The sequence below is a fragment of the Pyrus communis genome, chromosome 4 (assembly GCF_963583255.1).
Source record: "Pyrus communis chromosome 4, drPyrComm1.1, whole genome shotgun sequence".
NCBI lineage: Eukaryota > Viridiplantae > Streptophyta > Magnoliopsida > Rosales > Rosaceae > Pyrus > Pyrus communis.
Window position 1 is genome coordinate 8477522 of NC_084806.1, and position 26142 is coordinate 8503663.

At 39.8% G+C, this 26142-nt stretch overlaps 7 protein-coding genes across 7 annotated transcripts; 5 read left to right on the forward strand and 2 right to left on the reverse strand.

The window, feature by feature from the left end:
* The first annotated feature begins 649 nt into the window (after positions 1 to 649).
* Positions 650 to 3571, forward strand: LOC137731040 (large ribosomal subunit protein uL3m-like). Its single transcript, XM_068470096.1, has 5 exons — positions 650 to 1191; positions 1808 to 2017; positions 2212 to 2316; positions 2722 to 2835; positions 3141 to 3571. The coding sequence occupies exons 1-5, from the start codon at positions 811 to 813 to the stop codon at positions 3312 to 3314; spliced, it is 984 nt and encodes a 327-aa protein (XP_068326197.1). The 5' UTR covers positions 650 to 810; the 3' UTR covers positions 3315 to 3571.
* Positions 3572 to 3920: 349 nt separating this feature from the next.
* On the forward strand, positions 3921 to 5283 carry LOC137731042 (uncharacterized). Its single transcript, XM_068470097.1, has one exon. The coding sequence runs from the start codon at positions 4097 to 4099 to the stop codon at positions 4817 to 4819; it is 723 nt and encodes a 240-aa protein (XP_068326198.1). The 5' UTR covers positions 3921 to 4096; the 3' UTR covers positions 4820 to 5283.
* Positions 5284 to 6602: 1319 nt separating this feature from the next.
* On the reverse strand, positions 6603 to 8650 carry LOC137733008 (putative pectinesterase/pectinesterase inhibitor 28). Its single transcript, XM_068472235.1, has 2 exons — positions 7608 to 8650; positions 6603 to 7486 (listed from the first exon to the last, which is right to left on the reverse strand). The coding sequence occupies exons 1-2, from the start codon at positions 8614 to 8616 to the stop codon at positions 6792 to 6794; spliced, it is 1704 nt and encodes a 567-aa protein (XP_068328336.1). The 5' UTR covers positions 8617 to 8650; the 3' UTR covers positions 6603 to 6791.
* A 1257-nt stretch (positions 8651 to 9907) lies between these two features.
* On the forward strand, positions 9908 to 11841 carry LOC137730741 (pentatricopeptide repeat-containing protein At5g66520-like). The gene has a single exon (XM_068469700.1). It carries the CDS (start codon positions 9908 to 9910, stop codon positions 11789 to 11791), a length of 1884 nt encoding a protein of 627 aa, XP_068325801.1. The 3' UTR covers positions 11792 to 11841.
* Positions 11842 to 13075: 1234 nt separating this feature from the next.
* Positions 13076 to 18626, forward strand: LOC137730740 (uncharacterized). Its single transcript, XM_068469698.1, has 8 exons — positions 13076 to 13332; positions 14054 to 15553; positions 15642 to 16328; positions 16407 to 16490; positions 16596 to 16671; positions 16794 to 17110; positions 17243 to 18278; positions 18363 to 18626. Exons 2-7 carry the CDS (start codon positions 14243 to 14245, stop codon positions 17483 to 17485), a joined length of 2718 nt encoding a protein of 905 aa, XP_068325799.1. The 5' UTR covers positions 13076 to 13332; positions 14054 to 14242; the 3' UTR covers positions 17486 to 18278; positions 18363 to 18626.
* On the forward strand, positions 18403 to 19978 carry LOC137732622 (rRNA-processing protein fcf2-like). The gene is made up of 5 exons (XM_068471929.1): positions 18403 to 18674; positions 18758 to 18818; positions 19501 to 19569; positions 19665 to 19780; positions 19894 to 19978. Exons 1-5 carry the CDS (start codon positions 18403 to 18405, stop codon positions 19976 to 19978), a joined length of 603 nt encoding a protein of 200 aa, XP_068328030.1.
* A 731-nt stretch (positions 19979 to 20709) lies between these two features.
* Positions 20710 to 24005, reverse strand: LOC137730742 (pyruvate dehydrogenase (acetyl-transferring) kinase, mitochondrial-like). Its single transcript, XM_068469701.1, has 6 exons — positions 23436 to 24005; positions 22499 to 22748; positions 22223 to 22403; positions 21892 to 22039; positions 21573 to 21786; positions 20710 to 20939 (listed from the first exon to the last, which is right to left on the reverse strand). The coding sequence occupies exons 1-6, from the start codon at positions 23682 to 23684 to the stop codon at positions 20881 to 20883; spliced, it is 1101 nt and encodes a 366-aa protein (XP_068325802.1). The 5' UTR covers positions 23685 to 24005; the 3' UTR covers positions 20710 to 20880.
* Between the last annotated feature and the right edge of the window lie 2137 nt (positions 24006 to 26142).

Consider the following 26142-nt stretch of genomic DNA (forward strand, 5'->3'; position numbering starts at 1 on the left):
CCCTTTTGCATAAAACCATATGAACACAGTTAATCACCATGTGAAAATTAAAGTCATCAAGTCAATTGCCATCTTTTCAAAGTCACCATGTGAAGCCAAAATCATCATGTGAAGTTTTCAGACAAAGTTCCATCAGTAATTCCGACAAAGCAAAGAATTACTCAGTCACCTGCACATTCCACAATAAAAGTAGCAATTATTCCAACACGACCACTATTCATCAACAATAAAAGCAAGTCACCATCCATCCCGTGTTTCCATAGTAAAGCAATCAATCATTCAAGTCTCTTTTCCAAGTCCATATGAAGAAGACTCAGTTGGAGAAGACTTCAAGTTAATTTCTACATCTTTTCTCAATCAAAAATTTCTTTGAGTTCACACTGTACCCAAAGAAATCAAAATTGTAAACACATTTAATTTTCAAATGTCAAGGATGTCTGTGTGCACTAATATCCTTTTCACCGGTCAATATCTAATTTGCTGACCAATCGTCAGTAGATTAATTGTAAATCTTAGTGTAAGTTTTACAATAAAACTTATTTTCAAATTATATATGAATCATTATTTTGAATTCATTATAAATATTTTCATAACTACTAATTTATATATATTCTATTTTGACCTAGACGACACCGTTTAACAGAGTGATGGAACACAGAGCAGAAACATCATCTCTCTCTCTTCCTAAAGTCCTAAACCCTACTGCGCCAAATCCCCATTGCGATCGCTGCAACCTCCTCCCGGGGTTTTACACCGCCATGCCATCAAACCCTTTACTCCATTAAACACTCGTCAGATTTCACGGCGGCGATGTTGGCGCCATCGAGAGGCCTCATTTCCCGTCTCCGCTTTCTCTCACTCAACCCCTCCTCTTCTGCTTCTCCTCCTACTGCAGCCGCTAATGCTACGACGTCGTTTACGCAGACTCAGTGCCATTTCTTCAGATGGTTCAGCTCTGAGGCCACGGTGGATGCGACGGAGGCCGTCGCGGACAGGAGACCGGTTATCGAAGCGAAGCCAGGGCCGATGAGCCCGGGTTCGAAGAGGACCGGGCTCATAGCGGTCAAGTGCGGGATGACTGCCCTCTGGGACAAATGGGGCGCTAGGGTTCCGATAACTGTGCTCTGGGTCGATGATAATATCGTCTCTCAGGTCAAGACCCCCGAGAAGGAAGGCTTCCCTGCTCTCCAGGTAACCTTTTTTCTCTTCATTTGGCTCTGTTCGTCGCGAATTCGATTCGATTTTGTTTGGTTATGAAATTTCCGAAGTTTAGACTTTTTTTCTGGAATTTTTGAGAGACGAATATGGTAGTGCGTTTATAATTTCGTTACAGTGTATACAATTGAACCAATAGAAGTTGCGTTTTGCTGTTTAATATCTGCAAAAGTCTGTCTTGAGGCTGGACTACTAGGCAATTTAACCTTAAGTAGATCAACTTGGCCTTAGTATCGGGTGGCTTCGGTTGCGATTTACAGTTGAAACCATATGCGTTGCTTGCTGGGCATGAAAGGTCTTGTTAGTAGGGTTTAGATGAATGGGAAACTGATAAGTTCCGATATTTTTTTGTCACCGTGAGTCCGTGAGAACATCATTTGTGATTTGTTTCCTGCTGTTATTTGTTAATTAGATTAAGTGGAACTGAACAAGGGGTAATTTTGGTACTTGCATCTGGGTTTTGTTTGGTTTGTCCAACATTGATCACATTGATTTTTCTTGGCCGCTAAACAGAGGGTAACATTATTTTTTGAAAAAATTCCAAGGTCACGGGTTTAATTATAGGATGGTATTCTGTTGTGGTGCTAGTTAGGTTGGTTGTGGACAGAAGAAAGCAAAACATTTGACAAAGCCAGAAGTGGGTCATTTCCGAGCTCAGGGTGTTCCACTTAAGAGGAAATTGCATGAGTTTCCTGTATCAAATGATGCGCTTCTCCCTATTGGTATGGAAATTGGTGTTCGCCATTTTGTACCAGGCCAATATGTTGATGTCACAGGAATCACGCGAGGGAAAGGTTTCCAGGTGAACTAATTTCTTTATCTTCACCCTGTGGTTGTGTATGCTGTTTCAAGAAAAAAAAATGGAAATCTTTTTAATTGGATTAATCAACGAATTATGCAACTGTGTTTCTCAAATTTTTTTTTATGATGGTGATAACAGGAAAACTTTTGTGAGGTTATGAAACATTATGTATCATTTTTATTTTCTGTGCCTAGGGTGGAATGAAAAGGCACGGTTTTAGTGGTATGCCAGCATCCCATGGCGCATCTCTGTCACACCGAAGTATTGGTTCTACAGGTCAAAGAGATGATGCTGGAAAGGTTTGTATGGCTTACAATTCTCCATAAACTATTCTGACAAGCGCTTTTGGGATCTCTATAACCATACTTTTCTCTTTGCTTCTAATGAAGATGACTTAATTTAGTCAAGTAATCTGTTGCTTATTTGTTTAATCCATAATTCTATTTGAGCACACACAAGCAACACACTTTCTAATAGACGGGCGCCCTACATTGTACGCAGGACCCACCTTATATTAGAGAACGTGTCAGCAAGTGTGTTAGTTTTGTGTCTAAATAACATGACTTTTTGTTTATTCGTGGACATGCTATATATCTAATATATATATTGGTTTACCTGTTTATATTTTCTCTTTATCTGTAAAATGCATATGGTTTCCAATAATTATAAATTGCAACTGTGACAATCATTTGTTGTATGAACAGGTCTTTAAAGGCAGAAAAATGCCGGGGCGCATGGGTGGGAAACAGAGAACAGTGAAAAATGTATGGGTCTACAAAATTGATCCTGCAAGGAATTTGATGTGGGTGAAAGGCCAAGTATGATTCCTCACACATTTCTTTTCTTAAGTTCTTGCGTTTTGAACCTTATTCAACAATAGTTTTGTGACTACAATAGTTTCCTGAACTTAATACCTTCCCGAAATGTTCAGAATGTTGAGGAGGAAATGTATAATGAACCGCTAGTTGATATTGGTTGGTTTAATAAATGTGCTGATACACATTCGCAACTGCACAGTTTAAAATCGATACAGTAATTGGTCCTAATCCTCTTGTGGAGTCTGTGTGTTCTGTTGTTAATTCCGGTTTCACATTACTCAATTAGATGTTGACTATTCTCACAGGTTCCGGGCGCTGAAGGAAACTTTGTTTTCATAAGAGATGCTTTCTACAAGAAACCTGATGTTTCCTCGCTACCATTTCCAACTTACTTTGCTTCAGAGGATGAGGATCCATCCAAGTTAGAACCACTAGTTGCTGATCTCGGAGAAGTAGATCCGTTCATGGTGGCAGATTAACCAGTAGCTGAACTTGAAATCGCACAAGGTACTAGGTTGTTGAGTTATGCCCAATCGACTACATTGCTATAGTGACCTATTAGAGGCCGTTGATTTGTTTCGTTTGAAGTTGATTTTTGGTATAGGAATATGCAGGCGCAGAGGTTGTAATACTATAATTGAGCTCATTTCAACCTCAGAATTGAGTAGTGACCCACAAATGTTTTTGATGTTGGAACCATGTTTTCAAATAAATGTGGCGACTTGAAAATTTTGCATTCCATTCCCCTATAGATCGGTTTTTATTCAACGCAGCAGTGTTGCATTTAGTGCGAATGCACTTTCACATTGTCGGACTTATACATTGCTCGTTCAAAGTGGTAGCTTGGTTGAGCGATATTCTACTTTAAACTAATTTATATTGCATGAAAATTAGTGAAACTCAAGTGTGCAACTGATTACTTTCGCTTTGGTCAATGTGATTGCGATTGAGTCCAAAATCGGAAAAATTGATTTTGCTGTGGGCTTTAAAGAAAGAGAGGAAAACAGAAAGGAGTTCGGCTTTTTGGCGTTTTGCCAAAATTTGCATTCAATTCAAACGCAAACCGTCAAGCGTCAAACGCTCGTAGACTTGTCAAACACTCGACTACGAACAATCTCCTCACCACCAAAACCTAATTCGCACCCCCAGAAAACCCTAAAATCCACCTCCTCTCTTCCCTCTTCCTCTTCCTCTAACCCTAGGGTTACCGTTAACCAAAAATCGAGTCCAATCCAATCCCCCACCCGCAAATGCGAGTCCAATGGCAATGAGGCGAGACGAACCCGAACTTGAGAGGCGACTCTGCGGCGTCTGCGGCTCCTCCGAACGGTGGTTCCTCCACTACATCCGCCACAAAGGGGCGTTTCAGAGGCTCTGCACCAACTGCGTCCTCCAAAACTACCGAGGCCTCTACTGCCCTCTCTGTCTCGACTACTTGGACCAACCCCTACCGGCAAGTGACCGGGTCATGTGCGTCAAGTGCCCTTCCGTTTCTCACCCCGCCTGCGTCCTCATCGCTAATTCCTCCTTCCATGGCTTCGAGTGCCATACCTGCGCAGAGGGCTACCCCTTCTTCACCCTCAATCGCCCCCAAAACGATGCCAACGACGCCAAAACGGCATGTCTCGTCGACAAGGCCAACGCCAAGGCCCTCGTCGCCGCCGCCAAAATTGCGGCGGCTTCAATGGCGAAAGCCGCCGTCTTGGCCAGGACCGACTCCGAGCGCCGCGTCAGGGAGGCCGTGTTGGCGAAGAAGAAGGCGAGGGAGGCATTGGAGAAACTCAGTTCTCTGGTTAACAAGCAGAAGCAGCAGGATTCGAAGGCTGGAGATGTTGTTTCGGGGCCTGAGAGCCTCAACGGGAAACCGAAATTAGAGAGTTCTGATGGAATTCCAGCGGCGCCCAAGATTGTTAAGGCTGAGGGAAGTAATGGGTTGGTTGGTGATCGATTAAAAATGGGAAATGTTGACGCCATGGAAGAATGATCTCGAATCAAAGGAAGGATTTTGAGCTTGATGAGTTCATGGGTTTCCTTTCAGCTTTTCGGCTTCCGCTTGAGCTGCTACACAGCCTCTGTCAACCTGTGAGTCTCTCTGTTAGTTGCAGTTGGTTCTTTTTCGTAATTTATGCGCGGCGGCCTGGGAACTTTTAGGGAGACATCGTAGATCAGATTGTTGTTGTGTACTCATATTTACTTTTCCATACAGTTTTGTGTAGCTGAATTTCGATGTGGTGACAATTCTCTGTGCCTCTCTGTATCTACATCGTTCTTCCTTTTCATGCTCAGAAATTGCATTTTTCCAATTTCAAAAGCGAAATTTTGTGGTTCATTAAGCTTTACCCAATCCAATTTGTGTGATGACCTTGCTTGCTGTGTGCTAATGTATTGTGTCCGGATTTTCGACGCTTTTTAAGGAGATGCTAGAAAGTTGACATGTTTCTTAGGACTTCAGAACCGGTGTTTCATCAAATTCACTGGCTAAAAATGTGTCCTTTTCTTGTTCCTTACATCCTTGCCGGTTTTGCTGCTTTCTTTCTAATGTTTTGTCTAGCCAAGCTGTTCGTTACGAGTGTCATTTGACATGGTGTGTGTTTTCCCGAAAGACATCAGGTTGTTTTAGGACGTCGGGTTGTTTTCAGAGTAATTCTGCCATGGTTTGAATTGATTCTTCAGAGTCGTTTTGATATCGAAAAATTCTTTTCTTTTTTCTTCTTCATTTTGTTGGTGCTTGCATGAAGCTCAAAAACAAAACCCATTTGTCTTGTAAAAGCTCAAAATTACCTTGTAATTCAGTGTCGTTCCTCTTTGACTTGACCTATTGGTCGTTTTTACGCATCTGATTGTTCGAAATTCAAGTTTATTTAACCTTCTCTCGTATTTGTTGTGCTATAAACTATTTTCTTCCCCAGTTTCCATCGTATTGTATGTTCCTCTGTCATCTGCTCCTCGGAATACCGTGCTCATCTTCCGATCACTTTTCTGTTTCGTGTAGTCGGCCTTCACGGCACCACCAAAACAACGGTACAAGAAATCGAAAAAGAAAATGGTTTTTTTGTTGAGATGTCAAGTTTACTTGCATAAATTTTCGGTCGGGGAAAGGAAATGCATTTCTTCATGCCAATATTTTGAGAAGAAAAAGAAACGAGAAAAGATGCCCATGAATGCGACCGGCTTTTAATTTTGGTGGGGTTTGATGACATACAAATTAAAGGGCAATCATTTTTTACTGAAACGCTTGTACTTTCACACCACATTTTTCGTTTCTTGAACGGACTAGAGTTCTCTCTTCTCTTCTTTCCATCCCTTTTCATCATCTCTTTCGACATTCTCTTATTTTGTCTTTCTCTTACTATAAAAATTTAACATAAAATACTTTGACTCAAACATAAAAGCAACTCACGGTGACGTACCGGCAGGTAAATCTTTTTCGCTTCCAAGGTAAGAGTGAAAATCTCTCTTCCCTTTTGGCTTTCTTTTCACCAAAAGATACAAAGAAAGGGAAACAAACACAATTTACTCTGGTCCGATGGTATTCCTCTTTACTTGTAAGTGAGAGGCTTAGGTTCGAATCTCGTAAACGGCAAATTCGATACCAACTTAGGTCACTAATTGTGTGACTTAGCCGAACTCCCCCTTCTCTTAGTGTAAAATATATCGTTGTACTAAAAAAACACAATGTACTCTGCCTATAGCAGTTGAAAAGGATCATGAAATTTCTTAAGAGTGGGGAAGAAAACTGTAAGAGAGGATTTTACTGTGAGATTAAATTCTATACAAAAGTTAATAAAAAAACTGTTCAAATACATACAGTAAAATGCGAAGAAAAAAAATGCAGAGACAAAAGGGCTTCTTTTCTGCTACCTGTTATCACTAGGTGGGGTGACAATCAACAGCGCCATCCTTCCATCAATTTAAATCAAACAGATGTTAGTTTGAAGTGAGATCTCGTGAGAGAGCTAGGTTTTCAAACCGGCAAAGTATGGTATGCCGGTGGTTTTCAACCACCGATCCGCCAATAGAAATGGACCGGCAGTGAACTGGAGAGCGTCATTTCTGTTAATCACATGATATCCCTTCCATCGCACCCTTTGGTTGGTCGCAGCCCCCGGACCCCGATTCCCATACTCTGCGTAATATAGAGTATCGAGTGCAAAGTTGCCACTCCAGGGTAGCCACCCTGCTGGTTGTATGAAGTCTCCGAGCTCCGACTCCATGATCACCGTCCTTGCATACGTCTTCCATGGCCTGCCTAAGTATGATGGAATCTTGAACCTTAATGGGAACAGAACCTCCTCTGGGACTATTCTGCAGTTCTGGATGACAATGGCGGTGTTTTCCCTCCTGTCCTCTCTTCCCTGAGCCGTCACTGTGTTCTTTTGGTTGTCCATAGGCTTCCTCACTATGATCAAAGAATTTTGGATCAGCGTTGGCGAGTCACCAAAGATGAAGTCAACTGTGCCAGAAATGACACAGTTTCGATAGAATTGGCGATGTGTTTGCGCGTACAATGTGTCTTGGTAGGCGTCCATTCTGCAGTTGAAGAAGGCTGACATCTCCGACTGGACTCGCAGTGCCACAGCCTGATGCTTCTGGGCGCCTGCCGTGTTCTGAAATCCCATCCCCTTTGCTAGAAATCCGTTTCCAATTGCAGCTGTGATTACATTAAAAAAATTATTACAAGCCTTTCTATATTGTAAGTACATATGTCGCGTTATTTAGTGAGCACATTTGGTAACCCTAGTAGTAGCGATAATATCTAACACATGACTCACCGAATGTGGCGGTGTTCTGAGTGGTGATGCCATCGGCAAAGCTTTTACTTCCGGTGACCATGGTGTTCCGGGGTCCGTCTCCATACATGAACACATTGATCTGATTTTTGGTGACAGTAACATACTCATTGTAAACCCCAGCCTTCACATATATGATATATCTTCCTTGAAGCCCCTTTGGATATGCAGCAAGGGCAGCACCAATAGTCTTAAACTGTCCACTCCCGTCCTTCGCCACTACAGCATTAGGTTTAACCCCTCCATTGTCTTGTTTTGCCAACAACCGCCTGTCCGCGGCTGGAAACCAACTAGGGTACTGGCCATGCCCATCGTTTTCTTGCTCGAGAAGTCTCCGCGAGCTGCTCGTTGGCCTTAAGTCTTTGTTCAATGTGATGTTGAAGTTCTCTAAGATTTGTGCAATTGATGAGGCAATTGCCAAGGCATTGCTGGTCAGCTGCGTGGCGTTGAGAAGGCTATCTTTCATGAGCTTTTGGAGCTCCTCCTGAGGAATGCCGTCGAGGCACGATTGTTGGAACGATATCACCGCACTGAACCAATTCCGCAGCTCTTCCTCTCTGCCGTGCATTGTGTGCATGTTGCTATCCCCAACGAACGAAAAAGAGGCTTGGAGATCGGCAATTGCCGATTCCAACAAGTCCTTGCAATCGTCCATCGCCATTTTACCCGTCGAGTTGATCGCTTTGAAGGATTTGGCAATGCTGCTAGAGTTCTCTATCGCAGACTTCACGGTTTTAATTGTGGAATCAATGGCGGCCTGGATGAGGTCTTTGGGCGTAGCGCTATCATTTTTCGCGACGGATCCAAGGCTGTCGATGCATGCTTCTTTGTAATCCGTAGGATCACAAATAGCAGCAACGGCCTTAGAACTTGTGGAAAGTTGGTCCTTGTTACTCTTTTTCGTGCAAACAACAGCTACAAGTCCGATCACTACGCCGACGATAAGGATGATGGAAACTCCTCCTACCACCAGCTTTCCTCTCTTCTCCATGGATTAGGTTTATGACACGCGATTTTCGACGAGAAAAGATCAAAATTTGGGTAATGGGGATGGAGAAGATGAAGCTTTGAAAGCATGGAGATGGAGCTCTTATATGTGCATGCATTGTGGAGTGCCCAAATTTAGGGGGTGACTTTTAAGGCCTCAGGACAAGAATTCTCATGATATGGGATGGTGGTTAAGAGGCAGTTAAATTAGTTGGTCCGGAAGGAGTTCCTGCTTTGTTGGAGGACGTCAATCTTCAGGAGATACCAAAAAATACAAAAATGAGATCACTATCTTACTCCCCCTTTAATATAGCATGCACCATATATTTAGAGGTAGATATATATCCAGTATTAGTTGACCTCCAAGTCAAAATCTACGTATGCGAGACTTTTAGAAGTTGAAACTTCCTCGGGAGAAACACTTGCATGGGTGCACTGATCACGTTATTTGTAGAGTATTTTTCAAAAAATATAGGATACTATATATTTTGATCTCATTTGATCACATGTAGTCTCTATTGTCTCTATTCGTTGTGAGGACTGTTTAACCCTACCAAACATCTTTGCCCTTTTTTCTTGTCTTCGAAGTTTTTCAAATAGTTCCAAAATTAACAATTCCTAAATAGGTTGTCATTGTATAACTTAGCTGAACTCATCTCCCCTTAATGTAAAATATATCATTATACTCAAAAAAACAAAATTCTTGGCATGCTAATATAATTATTCGTTTTATATAAGTGTGATTTAGGTTGGTTAGTCAAAGAAATATATATGTCGTGTTATAATAAATTAGAATTCTTTTTATTGAAATTACCATCCTATAAATAGAAAATAATGCTCATGAGTATTATGTCTACTTGTAGCTAATTCTTTTTTACAAATGATAAGACTAATGGAATTGGATTATATCCGGATTCAAATTGTGGGAATACTCACATTTTAATCATTCATTGTGTATCGTACGATAAAAAATTATTTGATTTTTTTTTATTTAAAATTAAACATACATAGTATCTGACGAAAACTGACCGTACAATATACGATAAACCGTTAGAATATAAGGGTCGCTAGGATCCCTGCAAAGTAGATCCGAAGAAAATTCTCTTTCAGTACTAATGAGTTAAATTATTAATTTTTTTTTTTTCTAGTTAAATTGTTGGTCGTACTTGTGACTAATTTTATGTAGAAAAAGAAAAGCATTTCTGGGCCCCGCAATATCTTATCTCTGAATCTCTGATGCGCACACACAAAGTACAAGGTGCCGACGAGCTAGAACTCGCACACTCCACATACAAATGACTTCGCTGCAAGTCCTTCAACCCACCGGGCCCACCCCACCCTCCCTAAGTTCGCCCAGGACCCACATTTCACCGTTACGCGGCCTGGAATCATGCTCTACCATGGCGGAGCTCAAGCAGTTGCACTCCCAAGTCATCAGGCTCGGCCTCGCCACCGACAACGACGCTATGGGCCGGGTCATCAAGTTCTGCGCCCTCTCCAAAAATGGCGATTTGGGTTATGCCCTCCAGGTGTTCGACGCAATGCCTCAACCGGACGCATTTATTTACAACACCGTAATGAGAGGTTACTTGCAGTGCCAATTGCCGAGAGATTGCATTGTTTTGTACTCGCAGATGTTGCAGGACTTTGTGACTCCAAATAGGTTCACGTTTCCGTCTGTTGTACGAGCTTGTTGCGCTGATGGTGCTGTTGCAGAAGGGAAACAAGTCCATGCCCATGTCGTTAAACTCGGGTTTGGAGATGATGGGTTTTGTCAGAACAATTTGATTCACATGTATGTGAAGTTTCAGTCTTTAGAGGAAGCTAGAAGGGTGTTTGACAAGATGCCCCGGGTGGATGTCGTGTCTTGGACGACTTTGATTACTGGGTACTCCCAGTGGGGCTTTGTCGACGAGGCTTTTGAAATATTTGAGTTGATGCCCGAGAAGAATTCCGTATCTTGGAATGCAATGATTTCCTCTTATGTCCAGAGTGATCGTTTTCATGAGGCGTTTGCTTTGTTTCAAAGAATGCGCGTGGAAAACGTAGAATTGGATAAGTTCATGGCGGCTAGTATGTTATCAGCTTGTACAGGTTTAGGTGCTCTAGAACAAGGGAAGTGGATACATGGATATATTGAGAAAAGTGGGATTGAATTGGACTCAAAACTTGCAACAACTATCATTGACATGTATTGCAAATGTGGCTGCCTGGAGAAGGCTTTTGAAGTTTTCAATGGTTTGCCCCATAAAGGGATTTCTTCATGGAATTGCATGATTGGAGGGCTAGCAATGCACGGGAAAGGAGAGGCAGCCGTTGAGCTTTTCGAGCAGATGCAAAGGGACATGGTAGCTCCCGACAACATTACATTTGTTAATGTTCTTAGTGCATGTGCCCACTCGGGGTTAGTAGAAAAGGGGCAGCAGTACTTCCGCAGCATGGTTGAAGTCCACGGTATTGAGCCCAGAACAGAGCATTTTGGCTGCATGGTTGATCTTCTTGGAAGAGCCGGGAGGCTGGAGGAAGCAAGAAAGCTAATAAACGAGATGCCTATGAGCCCCGATGTAGGTGTCTTGGGTGCTCTCCTCGGAGCTTGTAAGATCCATGGAAATGTTGAACTGGGAGACGGAATAGGGAGGAGGGTAATCGAACTGGAACCAGAAAATAGCGGGCGCTATGTGTTGTTAGCCAATCTATACGCAAATGCGGGCAGATGGGACGACGTTGCCAATGTGAGGAGGTTGATGAATGACAGAGGAGTGAAGAAGGTTCCTGGATTTTCCATGATTGAATTGGAAGGCACTGTCAGTGAATTCATTGCCGGTGGAGGGTCTCATCCTCAGACAAAAGAGATATACTCGAAAGTGGATGAAATGTTGAAATGTATAAGATCTGCAGGATATGTTCCGGACACGGAGGGAGTGTTGCATGATCTCGACGAGGAGGAAAGAGAGAACCCTTTATACTACCACAGTGAGAAACTTGCAATTGCATTTGGCCTGTTGAAGACAAAACCCAGGGAAACTCTTCGTATATCGAAGAATTTACGAGTCTGCAAAGACTGCCACCAGGCAAGCAAGCTGATCTCGAAGGTTTTCGACCGCGAAATAATCGTGAGGGATAGAAATCGCTTCCACCATTTTAAAGGGGGAGAGTGTTCTTGTAAAGATTACTGGTAAGTGGGAATGCTATCTGGTTCTCAAGAAAATACATCACAACTTACTTGAGGAAAGATTATATCACAATCTACATAATGTTCATCTTACTGATATACTGATAGAATATACATATATATACACACTGGTGACGTTGTGGTGCATATTCCTTAACATTTTTCAACGATCGAAACCGTTCATATTCTATAACATTATTCGTAGATCATCCTTGCTAAAGAAATTAGACAAATCCCAAATTATTAAAGACATCCAATTGTGGTGAATAAAATAGACACTATTATGACTACTATTTAATCCAACAATCCAATGGTTTCGAACTTAAGTAATTTTTGGTAGATATGATCTTTGAAAGAATACCTAAGAGATGAACAGTTGAATCGTTGAAATATGGTGTATGGTAGATCGTACAAAAGATCTCTTAAATAAACTTATAGGAATCTCTCAACAAAAGGGGACTGATATACACATACCCCGTATAAATTGCAGATTTTATTTCATTGTATATGTTATCAACTTTTAAGGCAATTTGTGCATTCAGATTTGAATTATGTGAAATGCTCTCTCTTAGTAAAGCTCTTGGTGAATTTGATAGATTATGATCCCACATACAATTTTTCCTCTTCCATTTATGATTTCCTCGATTCATGGCCTGTTTATTCTTATTAAGTAAACACAAGGGTAGACTCATTCACTGGTAAGAGCTGCCCACATATCTCGAAAAATGCCCCTCCCGACCGAAATTTTGTCTATTTAACCGCTCGGCGAGGTATGGTGACGCATAACTGCAAATCTCTATTACTTCTCTATACCAACAATCATTTTTGGTTTATTCTTCCGTTTCACTCAAATTTCTCTATTTTTAACTTTATTCTTTAATCCCTCTGACGCCTTTGCAGCAATCAAAAAATATTCATGAATCCTCCACTCTAAACGTATCATAAAATCAAACAAATTTCCCACTTAATTGTCTCATTAGTTTAATCAAATTTTCTGTTTTTAACCACACAAATTTTGTTTGCAATTAAAGTAAAAATTGGATTTGAATGTAAAAGCACGCAACGTGTCATTATAAAGCCTGATTAAGCAAAAGAACAATTAACTGCCGCAAAAGACCTTTAGCCACGATGGAACGAATAATTATGCACTCACTTAGTCAAACTCAACACTCACTTATTGAACTTTTAAAGTTTTAAAAGAAAATAAAAGGTATCAATTATTTAACCTTCTTTTTTTCTTTTTCTTTTTTCTCAAATCAATTATTTGGATTAAATAGTGAAACATAAAATACAGAATTAATATGTTTACCATAAAGAACAGAAACCCTAAAAATCGGCGGGTCGAGCAATCGAGTCGAACCTATTCCACTCGCGACTCACGATTCCGAACGATCCCGGATCGTTCTTCCTCCTTCCCCCCAATTTTTAATTTTTCCCACCAATCCGGCCCTCAAAAACCCTAGCTTTCCCTCAACCTTCCCCCCTTTCTTACGTATCAATCATCCCCAAATCCGAAAGCTTCCAGATTTGTCGAAATTTCTGACCAAGGTACGCAAAATTTGAGCAAGATTTTACTTTTCAGAGAAATGCGTATTATATTTTCCTGGTTTATGAAATCAGATTATCCCCTTTTCATATTAATCTGTTAGAAATTGAAACCTTGAATTTTTGGTGTTAGAAAATTTAAGCTGTATTTGTAGGTGCTGATTTATTGTAAATTTGTAACAAAGTTGGTAACTTTTTATGTGGTTTTTGTTTTATGATGATTCTGGTTTGGTCTCAGCTTGCTACCTATGTACAATGTTTTGCTTTCTGAACCCTGATAAATTGCTACAGTTGTTGAGGTTTTTTGTTGTTCCAAGTATTGTTCTGCTGCTTCAAATGCTAAAAAAAAAAAAAACAAATTTACATGAAGTGTTGGATTGGTTGCTTCAGAAGCTTTTTTTTGGAACTTATTCTGTTGAAGTTTTCATTTGAACAGTTGAGTGAAATTTTAACACCACCTGTTATACGTTTGTAAAACCCCAAATTCTTTTGATTGCTAGGTCAAGAGTTCCATTAGTAACAAGTTTATTTCTGATTTTGTACTGATGTAGCAAGCACTTTCAGAATCGTAACAGCTATGTTTTGATGTTATCCGTCTTTACTATCTTCATACTCAATCTCATGTATTTCTCGTTTGTGCTCGCTATGCTTTCGCATTGACCTATATGTTGCCCTTAAGCTAATCAACGAGTATATAACTTTATTTTTCATACATCTGCTGCAGATTCCTATTTACTTTTGCTTGACTCTCACTGTGGTAAACACCAACATCCTCTTTTACGAGTGTCATTGGACCATACAACATCACATGATCAAAGATGTTGACTTGTGTTAGTGTCGAGAATACAGTGAGTGAATCAGATAAGGGTAGTTTCTTGAATAAATTCTTAAATGGATTGAATTGGTAGCTACAATGCGCTCCTGTGGGCTTGTTGACCCTGGATGGGACCATGGTGTTGCTCAAGATGAGAGGAAGAAAAAGGTTAAATGCAATTACTGTGGAAAAATAGTTAGTGGTGGAATATACAGATTGAAGCAACATTTAGCCCGAGTTTCTGGAGAAGTTACTTATTGTGATAAAGCTCCGGACAATGTATACTTGAGTATGAAAGCAAATATGGAAGGAAGTCGTTCTCATAAGAAACCTAGGCTTTCCGATGATATTGGCCAAGCATATTTGAATTTTCAATCTAATGATGAAGAAGATGTGCATGTTGGCTATAGAAGCAAAGGAAAACAATTGGTGGGTGAGAGGAATTTAGCTATGAAATTGACTCCTCTTCGGTCGTTAGGGTATGTTGACCCTGGGTGGGAACACGGCGTTGCTCAGGATGAGAAAAAGAAAAAGGTGAAATGCAATTATTGCGAGAAAATAGTTAGTGGTGGTATCAATCGGTTTAAACAACATTTAGCTAGAATTCCTGGAGAAGTAGCACCTTGTAAACATGTTCCTGACAATGTCTATGTTAAAATAAAAGAGAATATGAAATGGCATCGTACTGGAAGGAGACAGAGACAACCAGATTCCAAGGACACGTCAAATTTTGATCCTCTGTCAGATAATGAAGACCAAGACGATGACCAAATGGAAGCTGTTCTGCCACATATGAGCCAGGAAAGATTGATCGATGGTGATAGGAGATTGGGGCAAAATGTGAGAAATACATTCTTGTCGCTGCCCAGTACTGGTTCTGAACCATTATTTAAAAGATCAAGGCTCGATTCCCTGTTCGTGACAGCTTCTAAGAGTTTGCCACCACAATCTTACAAGCAAGGAAGGGTCAGAACAATGTCAAATAAAATTTCCCACAAGGAAGTTATTTCTGGAATTTGCAAATTCTTTTACCATGCAGGAGTTCCTCAACAAGCAGCAGACTCCTTATACTTTCATAAGATGCTGGAATTGGTTGGCCAATATGGGCAGGGTTTGGTAGCACCTCCAAGTCAATTAATATCTGGTCGGTTTCTACAAGAGGAAATTGCAACCATTAGAAACTACCTGGCTGAGTATAAGGCATCTTGGGCAACCACTGGCTGTTCTATCATGGCTGACAGTTGGAGAGACACAGAGGGTAGAATATTGATAAACATTTTGGCTTCCGGTCCAAATGGTGTGTACTTTGTTTCTTCAGTTGATGCCACTGAAATAGTTGAAGATGCTTTGAATTTGTTTATGTTGCTGGACAAAGTCGTTGAAGAGATGGGGGAGGAAAACGTAGTTCAGGTATTTGATTTTATTTGTTTCTCATGTAGTTGCTCATCTCAAACTGTGATCCGCTAGCTACTAACTTTGTTTTGCGTCTAATCCCCAGGTAATCACTCCAAATACTCCTAGTTATAAAGCTGCTGGAAAGATGCTTGAGGAGAAGAGAAAGAATTTATTCTGGACCCCATGTGCCACCAGCTGTATCGATCAAATGCTTGAAGATTTTTTGAGGATAAGATGTGTAGCGGAGTGCATGGAGACAGGCCAAAAAGTTACGAAGCTCATTTACAACCATGTTTGGTTGTTAAATTTTATGAAGAGTGATTTTACACAGGGGAAGGAACTTTTGAGACCATCTATTACCCGGTTTGCTTCTAGCTTTGCTACCTTACAAAGCTTGTTGGACCACAAGACTGGTCTTAAAAGAATGTTTCAATCAAACAAATGGATTTCATCACAGTGCTCCAAATCATTTGAGGGAAAACAGGTGGAAAATATCGTCTTAAATGCTGCATTTTGGAAGAAGTTACAGTTTGTTAGGAATTCAGTGAACCCGATAATGCAAATTCTTCAAAAGGTTGAGAGTGGTGACTGCTTGCCAATGTCATCTATATACAATGACATGTGCAGGGCAAAGATTGCAATAAAAGCCATTCATGGTAATAAAGTCCGTAAGTATGAACCATTTTGGAGCGTTATAGAAAGTCATTGGAACTCGCTGTTCTACCACCCCGTATATGTAGCTGCTTACTACTTAAATCCATCATACAGATATCGACCTGATTTTATGGCGGTAAGAGAAACAATGGTTGTTTGTGTTTTTTATTCATGATGTTAAGTTCTTTCCTAATCCAGATGGTAATTTGTGTAGCATACTGAGGTGATGCGTGGACTTAACGAATGCATTGTTCGGCTGGAGCCAGACCATTCAAATAGGATTTCTGCATCTATGCAGGTAATAGTTTTTTCTTACTGGAATGAATTATTTGGATGCTGAATGGTTTTATATCTTGAGACGACGTCTTATTGTATTCTCCCATTCTGTATCTCAACACCTCAGATTTCTGATTACAATTCTGCTAAAGCTGATTTTGGAACCGAATTGGCAATCAGTACAAGAACAGAGCTTGATCCAGGTATATGCATTAGACTGTCATGCTACACGTTTTAGAGTTCTGGTATATGCATTCCCATGTGTTGAATCTCTGGGCATTATTCCACTTGCTGATACATTTCTCCTTTTCTTGTTTCCTATTAGCTGCATGGTGGCAGCAACATGGGATAAGTTGCTTAGAGCTGCAGCGTATAGCTGTGCGTATATTGAGTCAGACATGCTCTTCTTTTGGGTGTGAGCATAACTGGAGTATATACGATCAATTGTACAGTCTAAGAAGTAATCGTTTAGCTCAAAAAAGATTAAACGAGCTCATCTACGTTCATTACAATTTGCGTCTTAGAGAACAGCAATTACGAAGAAGGCCGGAAAATTCAATCTCCCTCGACAATGTGCTGATAGAACGGTTGCTAGATGACTGGATTGTAGATGCTGCGGAAAATGACTTGCTAGAAAATGAGGTATTTCAAGCTTAGATTCTGTTATTCGGCACAGTGGTTGAGTTATGTGCAAATGACTCTGGAAGCTTGTTCATTAAGTAACAGGAAATTACATTTTGTCTGAAATCAAATTCTTTATCTTTTCTCTGTTAGGAGGTCCTTTGCAACGAAATTGAACAGGTTGATGAATACGAGAATGATCTTGTTGATTACAAATGTGGAATGGCAAATGGAGAGACGAGGAATGGATCCATTGAGCTGGTAACCTTGGCTGATGGAGATGTCAATCCAGCCAATGCTGGTGTTGCCACCGATGATGATGATGATGAGGAGGAGGAGGAGGAGGAGGAGGCGGATGGCGATATGAGCTTTTTCCATATTGACATGAGTGATTAGCAAGATGTAGACCTTCAGCTAACGCAAAAAGTAATGGTGGTGAGGAAGCTCTGCCTTAGTTGTGTGATTATATTCCAGCTTACTTGTTCCGCAAGTTACTTATCTTATTGAAGTAAAACAGGGCGTCCTTACGTGCAATATTCTTCAGCCTTTTTCCTGTAATGTTGCTCATTCAACCGCTTTTTTCATCAGAATTCCAAAGCCATATCAACGCCAAAATCCTAGTGGTAGGATGCCGTATTTCCACTTATGCGTCTCGGATTTGAAACTCCCCACTCCCTTACATTATTTTAATAAAGTGTCAAATCTAAAAATTAGGGTAGTGAGCAATAGCAGTACTTGTGGTGAGTAAAAATAACTCGACATGAAAACAATCCATTGCGAAAAATAAAAAACACATTTAATATCCCTACACACAAAGGGCATAATTGGAAGGATAATTCTAAGTAGACTAATATTGTAGACCAAATTTACAAATTAAATGATTTGTCACAAATAAAAAATAAGCACACTAATCAAATAATTCAATCATTAATTTTTACATGATTTAATTGAAACACACATTGGTCTGTATAGCATTCCTCTAATTGGAAATAGCCTTTCACTGCCCTCTTGGGTTGCTGCATTTAGTCTGGGCCGACCCGTTTGACTGATCACTCAACTCTCTCTCTCCCTTCTCAACTCTTCCTCTCTCCGACGCTGCATCCTCACGAAGCCTGGTTTTTCAGTCTCCCTCCCCTCTCAGCCGCCAAGCTCTCCCTTGTCGGTGAAACAACGCAGCTACCCACCGCCAGTACGTTATCTTCTTCTCTTCTAAAAAATTTTCAAGGAATTAAAGCTGCTTTATGCTATTAGCTTATGGGTGTAATTTCCATAGGTGCTGTTTCGAGTTTCGATTCCGTAAATTGCGTTCTAGTATGGCGGAAACCAAGGCGGCGATTGGGCTCTGGTGGGAGCCAAAGTTGCCGGCTTTTTCATCTACTTTAAAAAATGGAGGTGGGTCTGGCTCCAAACCTCGCCCCGAAGCCAATCCGCTTTGGAAACCCAGCACGCAGCTTGTCGATGGCATCTTCGTTCCGCCGAATGACCTGGTAAAGCGGAACAAATTGGCCAAGAAGCAGATCAAAGATACTGCTGGAACAGCTGGTATGTCATCTGCTCAATTCACTAAGTTTCCTTTTAGTCTTGGGTTTTGTTAGAGTCCCCTATATAATTGGCCGTCGATTGAAACTATATTGTTTTCGGTGTTTGGTAATGTGTTTTCTGATTTAGGTTTGACATGCCTGCACCAACCATGACCCCGGAGTTGCAGAAAGACCTCCAATTACTCAAGGTATGGCAACTTGTGTTTCTGTTATCTTTCATTGGCACAATGTTGTAGTCATGTGCATTCCTTGTTTTCTCGGTTTTGCTCTTGCCTCGGTATGGATTTTACTCATGGTGATCTGTGTTTTTAGAAGTTTTTGTGGTTATAGTTGTTGTTACCATGTTTTTGCATCAACCTTGGAAGTAATAAAGATGGGACAGTCTTTCAACTCCAATCTCAGAGAATGTAATAAAGATGGTACACTTACTTTGGTATGATTCCAAGTCCTTGTCAAATTGGTTTTAATGAAAGTGAACCATCTAGATGCTCGCATAGTCAATAGTAGGTGTTGTTTTTCTTGTCCATCTGGAAACCATATGTTCGTCGAAACATTAAACAAGATGGTAATTCTTTGGAATCTGGAACCCCTTCTGACATTCAGTAATTTTGCATGCTTCCATGATTCCTGTATCATTCAGACCATTTCCATTCTAAAGCGTATCAATTGACATTTAGTTGAATCTAGTGGGATATATGCCTGCTCATGCACCATTTTGCTGGCTTATTGATATAGGGTTTATCCATTTGCAAGGATTACTATAACTATAACTTCTGCTTTTTATTGTTTCGTTTAGCTTTTGGTGTAATCTTATGCTTTCGTTGTTGTTAAAAGGAAGTATAGTTGGCTGATTCAATTTTCTAATTGCAGTTAAGGAATGTTATGGATCCAAAGAGACATTACAAAAAGGGGGATGCACAACCGAACAAGTATTTCCAGGTTAGAATATGGTACCACAATAACATTACAAGAAGCCATTCATAGGATGTATTAGTATATTTGACGAGGTTATCTGCCTTTTGGTTGTTTATCAGGTAGGGACAGTGATAGAGTCCCCATTGGATTTCTTCTCGAGCAGACTGACTAAGAAGGAAAGGAAGGTGTCCCTTGCAGAGGAAGTGCTTTCTGATCGTAACCTTGGGAACTACAGGTAATAAGACAGCCAGAGACATCTACTGTTTTCCAAATTCTGAAACCATATGTTTAAGGATGATTCTTTTGGCATCCGAAAAAGTTAAAACTTACATTTTTTTCTGAAAAAAGGCAGTTCATGGACGATCATGGCACTGTCATGCCTAGTGGAAGACCGCAATGGAACAGTATAAGAAATCTTGACAAAATGTTTTGAAATTTTGTTTATCACTTTAAAGATCTGAGGATAAGTTCAAATGAAAGAAATACAATTAGTGAAGAAAACTTTTTGTTTGTGTGTGAAAAATGATTACTTATGCTTACTTTAACGAGTTTTATTCCTATCATGCCGTTACTTATTTCCTCGGTCCACCTTACAGAAAGCGGAAGGTTCGCGAGATAGAAGAGAAAAACCAGCCTGGTGGAAATGAAAAATGGAAGATAAAAGGGAAAGGATCGTATCAGCGTGCAAGGCAAAGAAGGCACTGATATATCTTCACTTCTTCACTTCACGTCGTTTACCAAATTTTTGAAACGCTGGAGAGATATTGGTTTCTGTTATACAGACAATCAAAGAAAGGTATTATTGATGATTTGTAATTTAATTTAGTGAGAGTTTCTTGAAAGCTTCTGTTACTGCTTGCCTCACTTAGGCGTTAGCCTGTAGCCTCTGGATATGATTTCCACCAGCACGCGGTAGCGGCCATGGTCATTTGCTTAAGGAGGCTTCTGGTTTCCTTTTGATTTTTGCTTCAATTTATTTGTCTCCTTTGGTGGCGGGTGCGCTACTTTTCACGACATGTTTACTTACATGAAATGAAGTTATAAATGTCGGATTGAATAAATCAATCAAAAACTATAAACAAAATCAGATAGGGGTATACGAGATGCTAAAAAGGTTGTGTGTTTATCATTTTCCGACCTGGTGAGGCAAGACCACACAGAAGATACAGAAGAATGACTGCCAACTTCTATTAGAAAAAAAAATAAAAAATTGACAGCAATTTTATCCATTGACAATAAACGTGTATACATGGCACTTCTTACTTGCAACACTCCCAGAATTAATTTAAGAATTCAACTGTATCGTAGTCATCAACGTTGAAACACAAGATCACATCATGGCAATGGCTCCTGAGAATCTCCCAAGCGAGACAGATGCAGATACGCGTCGGTCCCTGTACATACATGACGGCTATACGTGAGAAGATATCGGCGGATGAAGTGAAAGAAAATGACAGGTGATGTTAAAGAGAGATCAAGATGCACGTGTTTTTTCAGTTAAAATTTGAAATTATAGAAAACGGTGTAAGCGAAGTGTATAAGAACTAACCCTTCGACTCTCAGAAGGGGAAGTCCTCCACAATCATGTACAAGTATTCTAAACACAACGGGCTTGGAAAATGTGGATGAAGCGCAGTGCAAATGAGGCAAAAAGACGAAGACAGCCGACTCTAACGAGGTAAGTGAAAACAATAAGATGATGAACTAATGACATCGACGGTCTTTAGCCCTTGCAAACAAATTGTAAGACTTCGATTGTGAAGCCTTGCTAATAATGTGTAATATTCTGAATGCAACAATGTGGATCACTTGTACAATTTTCGGTGCGTGAAACGTGCTGATGACTAGGCATTGACATGGACAAGTATTGTGTTTAATTACAATAGCTTACGGCTATTGTCAGAATATACCCCTTTTTCATAACTCATACGAAGAAACAAAGGTACAACAAACAGTATGACTGGTTGCGATGCCCCACTAATTGTGTGCAACTAAATGGAACATGTAGGAGAACTCAGACAACTTACCATATCCTTCCATAGAGATCATTTGTAAATCCCCTCCAAAGTACATAGCATACAAGCGGCTAATAGGAAGCCCATATCCATATCCAGCCATTGTAACTGCATCAGCGTCCGAAAGATCTGAATGCTCATCCAAAGGGTTACTTGCAGTGCTGTAAAGATACGTAAAAATCTTGGGGAGACCACTTCTTGGTATGCCACCCCCCTCATCCGAGACCTATTAAGTCAGCCGTACCAATTTGATAAGCACTTCATTGACAAGCATTTCACAAAAATTGGTTTAATAAACAAATGAAATTCTCTGAATCAAACAAAATAATACCTTGATAGTGACATCCTCAATTCCATCAGCCACTATTATTCTAACAGGAGGTGCAACTTTATCGGAGTCCATGAAACGCTCTTGGACAGCACGTAAGGAGTTCTTAACCAACTCAAAGACCATAGTATGCAAGTGTGTTGGAACATACCTGTTATGAAAACAAACAGGACTTTTTTTGTCTGATAATAATATATCACTAGCCACCACTATTGGGTTCAAAGTAAAGAGTCACATAGATATCAGGATAGTATAAAGAACAATATACTTGTGGAAACGTAAAACCGATTCAATTAGAAGCAGACCCAATTGAGTGAGAACAAAATATACTTACGGGAATGTAAAATCGGGATCCCCATAGATAGTAACATTAGGTGCGCTGCCATACTCACGTAGGCAGATTGAGCGGGCATCCTCAGTGGCATTTTGTGCTACCTCCATGGGAGATGTCTTTGTATCGATATAACCCACGCAATGAGGAGGGGGATTGGGATTGTGCAACTCAACATGCTGGCCTGAGTTTTAGAGATGTTAGAACCCGCTGAAAGAAAAGTAACATAACTTGCAAAGCTAGCCAGCTAAAAAAATCACAGTAAGAAGGCAATCTGACCAATAAGCATGCGAATCCCAATTCTTGACAAGTAGAAGCGATCCAAAAATTGGTGAATCTCATCAAGACCGTCATGTAGAATCTTCTCTTTCTTCAACTGCTGAACACCCAAAGCCATCATCGGGACAACATTGTTGTGTCTCACCTTAATCGCCTTAATCATTTGTGTAAAATCCTTCTCATCTTTAGCATCCTTGATATCAGGAAAGGTTCTAAGATCACGGAAGGAATCCAAATACCAGTCCCTTACCTGAAAACAAAATAAAGCAAAATTACATCCTTGTAATATCTGATTCTTAAACACTTGCATTTAAAATATAGTTCCGGCATAGTTCACCGTCCAAAATTTAAAAGGCTAAAAAACAAGGGCTCATATGAACTAATATTATAGCAGGCTGCAACAAGAACAATCAACCGCAAGCAATTTGCTCGCGGTTACTCTGAACATTGATGTTGCAGACAACTCGAAAATCGCATAGACCTACTAGCAAAGTTTTTCACATTGTCCTCACTAAGTAACTTACCTTGGTCAGTGGAAAAAAATTTAACTTACATAGTCCGAGAACAAAACTCCACATATTCATAAACAAAGTAGTCAATGAATATTCTACAAAAACCCACACAGCAATTTGCAGAAAGATCCCTCCTTCACATTCTATATGCAGTAAACTAAAACTTTAAACCCAGTTACCAGACCACATTCTGATAATTAAAAATAAAATTGATTTAAAAATTAACTTAAAGTGGATATGTAGCCCAACTTTTCACAACCCTTTTATGGTACATTCAAATAAATAATAAATATAACAATTAATACAGATTTTAACCCTTTATTCTGTTCCACAAACTAACTAAAACCCAAATCCCATTTCTCACAATTCGATTCCAAGAGCAAAAAAAATGCATAATTTAACAAAAACAAATAAAAAGAAAGCACCTTCAAGACGGCAGGTTTCTCAGACAAGCCGTAAGGGAGGCTCTCGAGCTCAGTCGCCCGCCTGGCAATCCGAATGGGGAGCTCCTTGTGCAGAAACTGCGCCGAGATTATGAAATTTCGCTGCGTGGGCCGGGACCCGAAGTCCATCATGTACCTGAGGCTCACCCCCGTCTGCTTCATACAGCCCCATCTCTGCACCTCGTCGATCAAGCTCTTTGAGAACGACTCGCACGCCTTCTTAACCGCCATGGCTCCGTCGCCGAGCCCAGAAGCGAGTACGACCTTGCAGACCCGCAACCACCCGCATGCAACCCTGTGTTCCCACTCTCACAATGCGACACTGACATAGAAGATTTCACACGCAGCCAAAAGCGAAGCCCCGTAAATTTTGTCGTGAATTACAAGGAGCTCAGTCCACACATGGGGAATTTATAAAGACGATAAGTTGGGTGTCTTGAGATTTTTGGAACCCTAGGGTTAGAATTTAACCAGAGGAATCGATTCCCCCATCGAGGGCAGATTCTTTTCTTTTCTTTTTTTTTTCTTTTTTTTTTTCCGTTTCGGGGGCCTGGTTTTTGGATTCTCTCTTGTTTTTTTTGGTATCCACGGGTGCCGGTGCGGCTGTAAGCCTGTGAGGGCCAGCCGGATTTTGGACTGGCATGCAGGTTTTTTGACACGTGGATTCGAGCCCTCATCCCAACTCTGTGGCAGTGGGCATGCTGGAGAAATTATTTTGTAATTGAAACATTAATGGTACATGTCTTTTTATATTTGTACAGTAACATATGATGTACCATCCTGTGTATCGGTTATATTGAAAAATTTCTCACAATGTTGTCCCCAATTCTATATCTTCATCGAGTCTTTTTTCTTGTCTTGTGAAGTTTAGTTGTGTTACTTTTTTTATATTATACACGATATTACGATTGTAAGTTACATTAATAAAATGGACGGTTTAAATTTGGAAAGCAATAAGTTGAAGGTTCTAACCACCAAATCAATACACCACTTACAAGTTAAGTATATTTTTTAATTTTTTTCCCTCCAGTTTAGCTCGAAAATTCTCCTCATGTTATACATCTTCCTATAAAAGCTTTAAAGTATCAGTGAAAGCTATAGTATTCCTTTCACATAAAGAATAAGATGATAAAAACCGATCTGTTATATTTCTAAGGAATATTAAAAGAAAATTTCATGTGTATGATTTTAGTTGAATAATATTATCACATGACTAATTAGTAAGTCGAGAAATTGCTTATCTTACATGTGAAGTTTCGGTGTTTCATCATTTAGGTTTGTGATAAATTCCTTCATGGGACTTTTTTGGAAAAGATTTCATACTCTATTTATTTTAACTGTTAAATCTTTATTTAAAAATATAAAAAAAATTAATATCTAACTGTTAAAATACATAGGCACTCTCTGGCACCCAAATATTTTTGAGCCATTCATTGGGGCTGAATGGATTGGGTGGAAAAAGTACAGGGCTGTGAGTGGGTCTGTGGGGGGTGGTGGGGGGTCCAATGGTCCTCTTGTATTTGTACCAGGTCCTCTTATATTTGCACCAGGGGCCACGGCTCACTCAAACAAGTAGGAGAGTTATTCAACTTTATAAGAAAAATGTGAAGGGAATTATCTTAAAATGAGATTTTTTAGATTTTCTGTCATCTCGCAGGTTAATGTTAATTTTTTTATCAACATTATAAAATATTATGCAAAAAACATGAAATGGTAGAGAGTTTATGAAGAGTCTTTTTTTTTTTTTTTTTTTTTTTTTTTTAAAAGCTGCTTATACTTTTGGTGGAGTCCGGACTCTCGTAAGATCCTCTTTGTGAGGATTACGGAGATCCTTGAATCGTGTCCGTTCATCGTACATCGTCCGGTTAGAAATCATTTTAAATATTTTTATTTAAAAATAAACATAAACAATACTTGATAAAAATAGACCGCACGATGTACGATGAATAAACAAGATTTAATGATCCCCATGATTTTCACCAAAAAGATCCGGAGAGGATCATGTTGGCTTTTGGTGTTGATTTTATGCTTATATCGTACAAATTTTGATGGTTATTTGCTTTAGATACTACCCTTTAACGGAGAATATCCTTATACAAAAGTAAAAAAAATAAAAAAGTTAAATCAAATTAGCAAATGATATCAACTGATTCAAGCAATCGTCCACTTGTTGCATAAGAACAAAAACACCAGATCAGTTTGTCGAATGTTTGGATTTGAGAACAACTTCCTCATATCAAATTAGTATTTAATTAATGAAATAATTAAGTTTAACCCAATAGTATGTGTATAATCCTAAATCCTTGCGTGCGAGTTGGGATTACAATTAGTTCCTTGATCATGGTGTTAAGTGGTTGTAAACTCTCTACTAATACAAAATATCATATTCTTAGAGACCCACATAGAGCTAATGATACTAATATCCTATGTTTTAGTTGCTATTGTAGAGATTTGAGCTCCCATTCAATTACGTGATGAACACCAGCAAAGACACAATGGAGGCAATATACATAGGATCCAACAAACTTTTAAATTTTTGTTTTTATTCCATTGATTTGGTTTCATACGTAAATCGTTTACATTTTTTTTTTGGTAAGATGTGATGTAGAATAGAAGGCTGAATTGATTAAGGGATGGTTGGAAAGACGTAAAATTAGTAGCAAGGCCCAATCATTAGAGATTTGGTTTT

Coding starts and splice junctions, on each gene's coding strand:
- LOC137730740 (XM_068469698.1), top strand. CDS start 14,243: ATGCGCTCCTGTGGGCTTGTTGACCCTGGATGGGACCATGGTGTTGCT. Junction 15,554..15,641: donor GGGAGGAAAACGTAGTTCAG/GTATTTGATTTT, acceptor TCTAATCCCCAG/GTAATCACTCCAAATACTCC. Junction 17,111..17,242: donor ATGACTTGCTAGAAAATGAG/GTATTTCAAGCT, acceptor TTTCTCTGTTAG/GAGGTCCTTTGCAACGAAAT.
- LOC137732622 (XM_068471929.1), top strand. CDS start 18,403: ATGGCGGAAACCAAGGCGGCGATTGGGCTCTGGTGGGAGCCAAAGTTG. Junction 19,570..19,664: donor AACCGAACAAGTATTTCCAG/GTTAGAATATGG, acceptor GTTGTTTATCAG/GTAGGGACAGTGATAGAGTC. Junction 19,781..19,893: donor CGTAACCTTGGGAACTACAG/GTAATAAGACAG, acceptor TTCTGAAAAAAG/GCAGTTCATGGACGATCATG.
- LOC137731040 (XM_068470096.1), top strand. CDS start 811: ATGTTGGCGCCATCGAGAGGCCTCATTTCCCGTCTCCGCTTTCTCTCA. Junction 2,018..2,211: donor CGCGAGGGAAAGGTTTCCAG/GTGAACTAATTT, acceptor TTCTGTGCCTAG/GGTGGAATGAAAAGGCACGG. Junction 2,836..3,140: donor TGATGTGGGTGAAAGGCCAA/GTATGATTCCTC, acceptor CTATTCTCACAG/GTTCCGGGCGCTGAAGGAAA.
- LOC137733008 (XM_068472235.1), bottom strand. CDS start 8,616: ATGGAGAAGAGAGGAAAGCTGGTGGTAGGAGGAGTTTCCATCATCCTT. Junction 7,487..7,607: donor TCAGAACACCGCCACATTCG/GTGAGTCATGTG, acceptor ATGTAATCACAG/CTGCAATTGGAAACGGATTT.
- LOC137730742 (XM_068469701.1), bottom strand. CDS start 23,684: ATGGCGGTTAAGAAGGCGTGCGAGTCGTTCTCAAAGAGCTTGATCGAC. Junction 22,749..23,435: donor AGAAACCTGCCGTCTTGAAG/GTGCTTTCTTTT, acceptor TTTTGTTTTCAG/GTAAGGGACTGGTATTTGGA. Junction 22,040..22,222: donor GATCCCGATTTTACATTCCC/GTAAGTATATTT, acceptor TTTTCATAACAG/GTATGTTCCAACACACTTGC.
- LOC137730741 (XM_068469700.1), top strand. CDS start 9,908: ATGACTTCGCTGCAAGTCCTTCAACCCACCGGGCCCACCCCACCCTCC.
- LOC137731042 (XM_068470097.1), top strand. CDS start 4,097: ATGGCAATGAGGCGAGACGAACCCGAACTTGAGAGGCGACTCTGCGGC.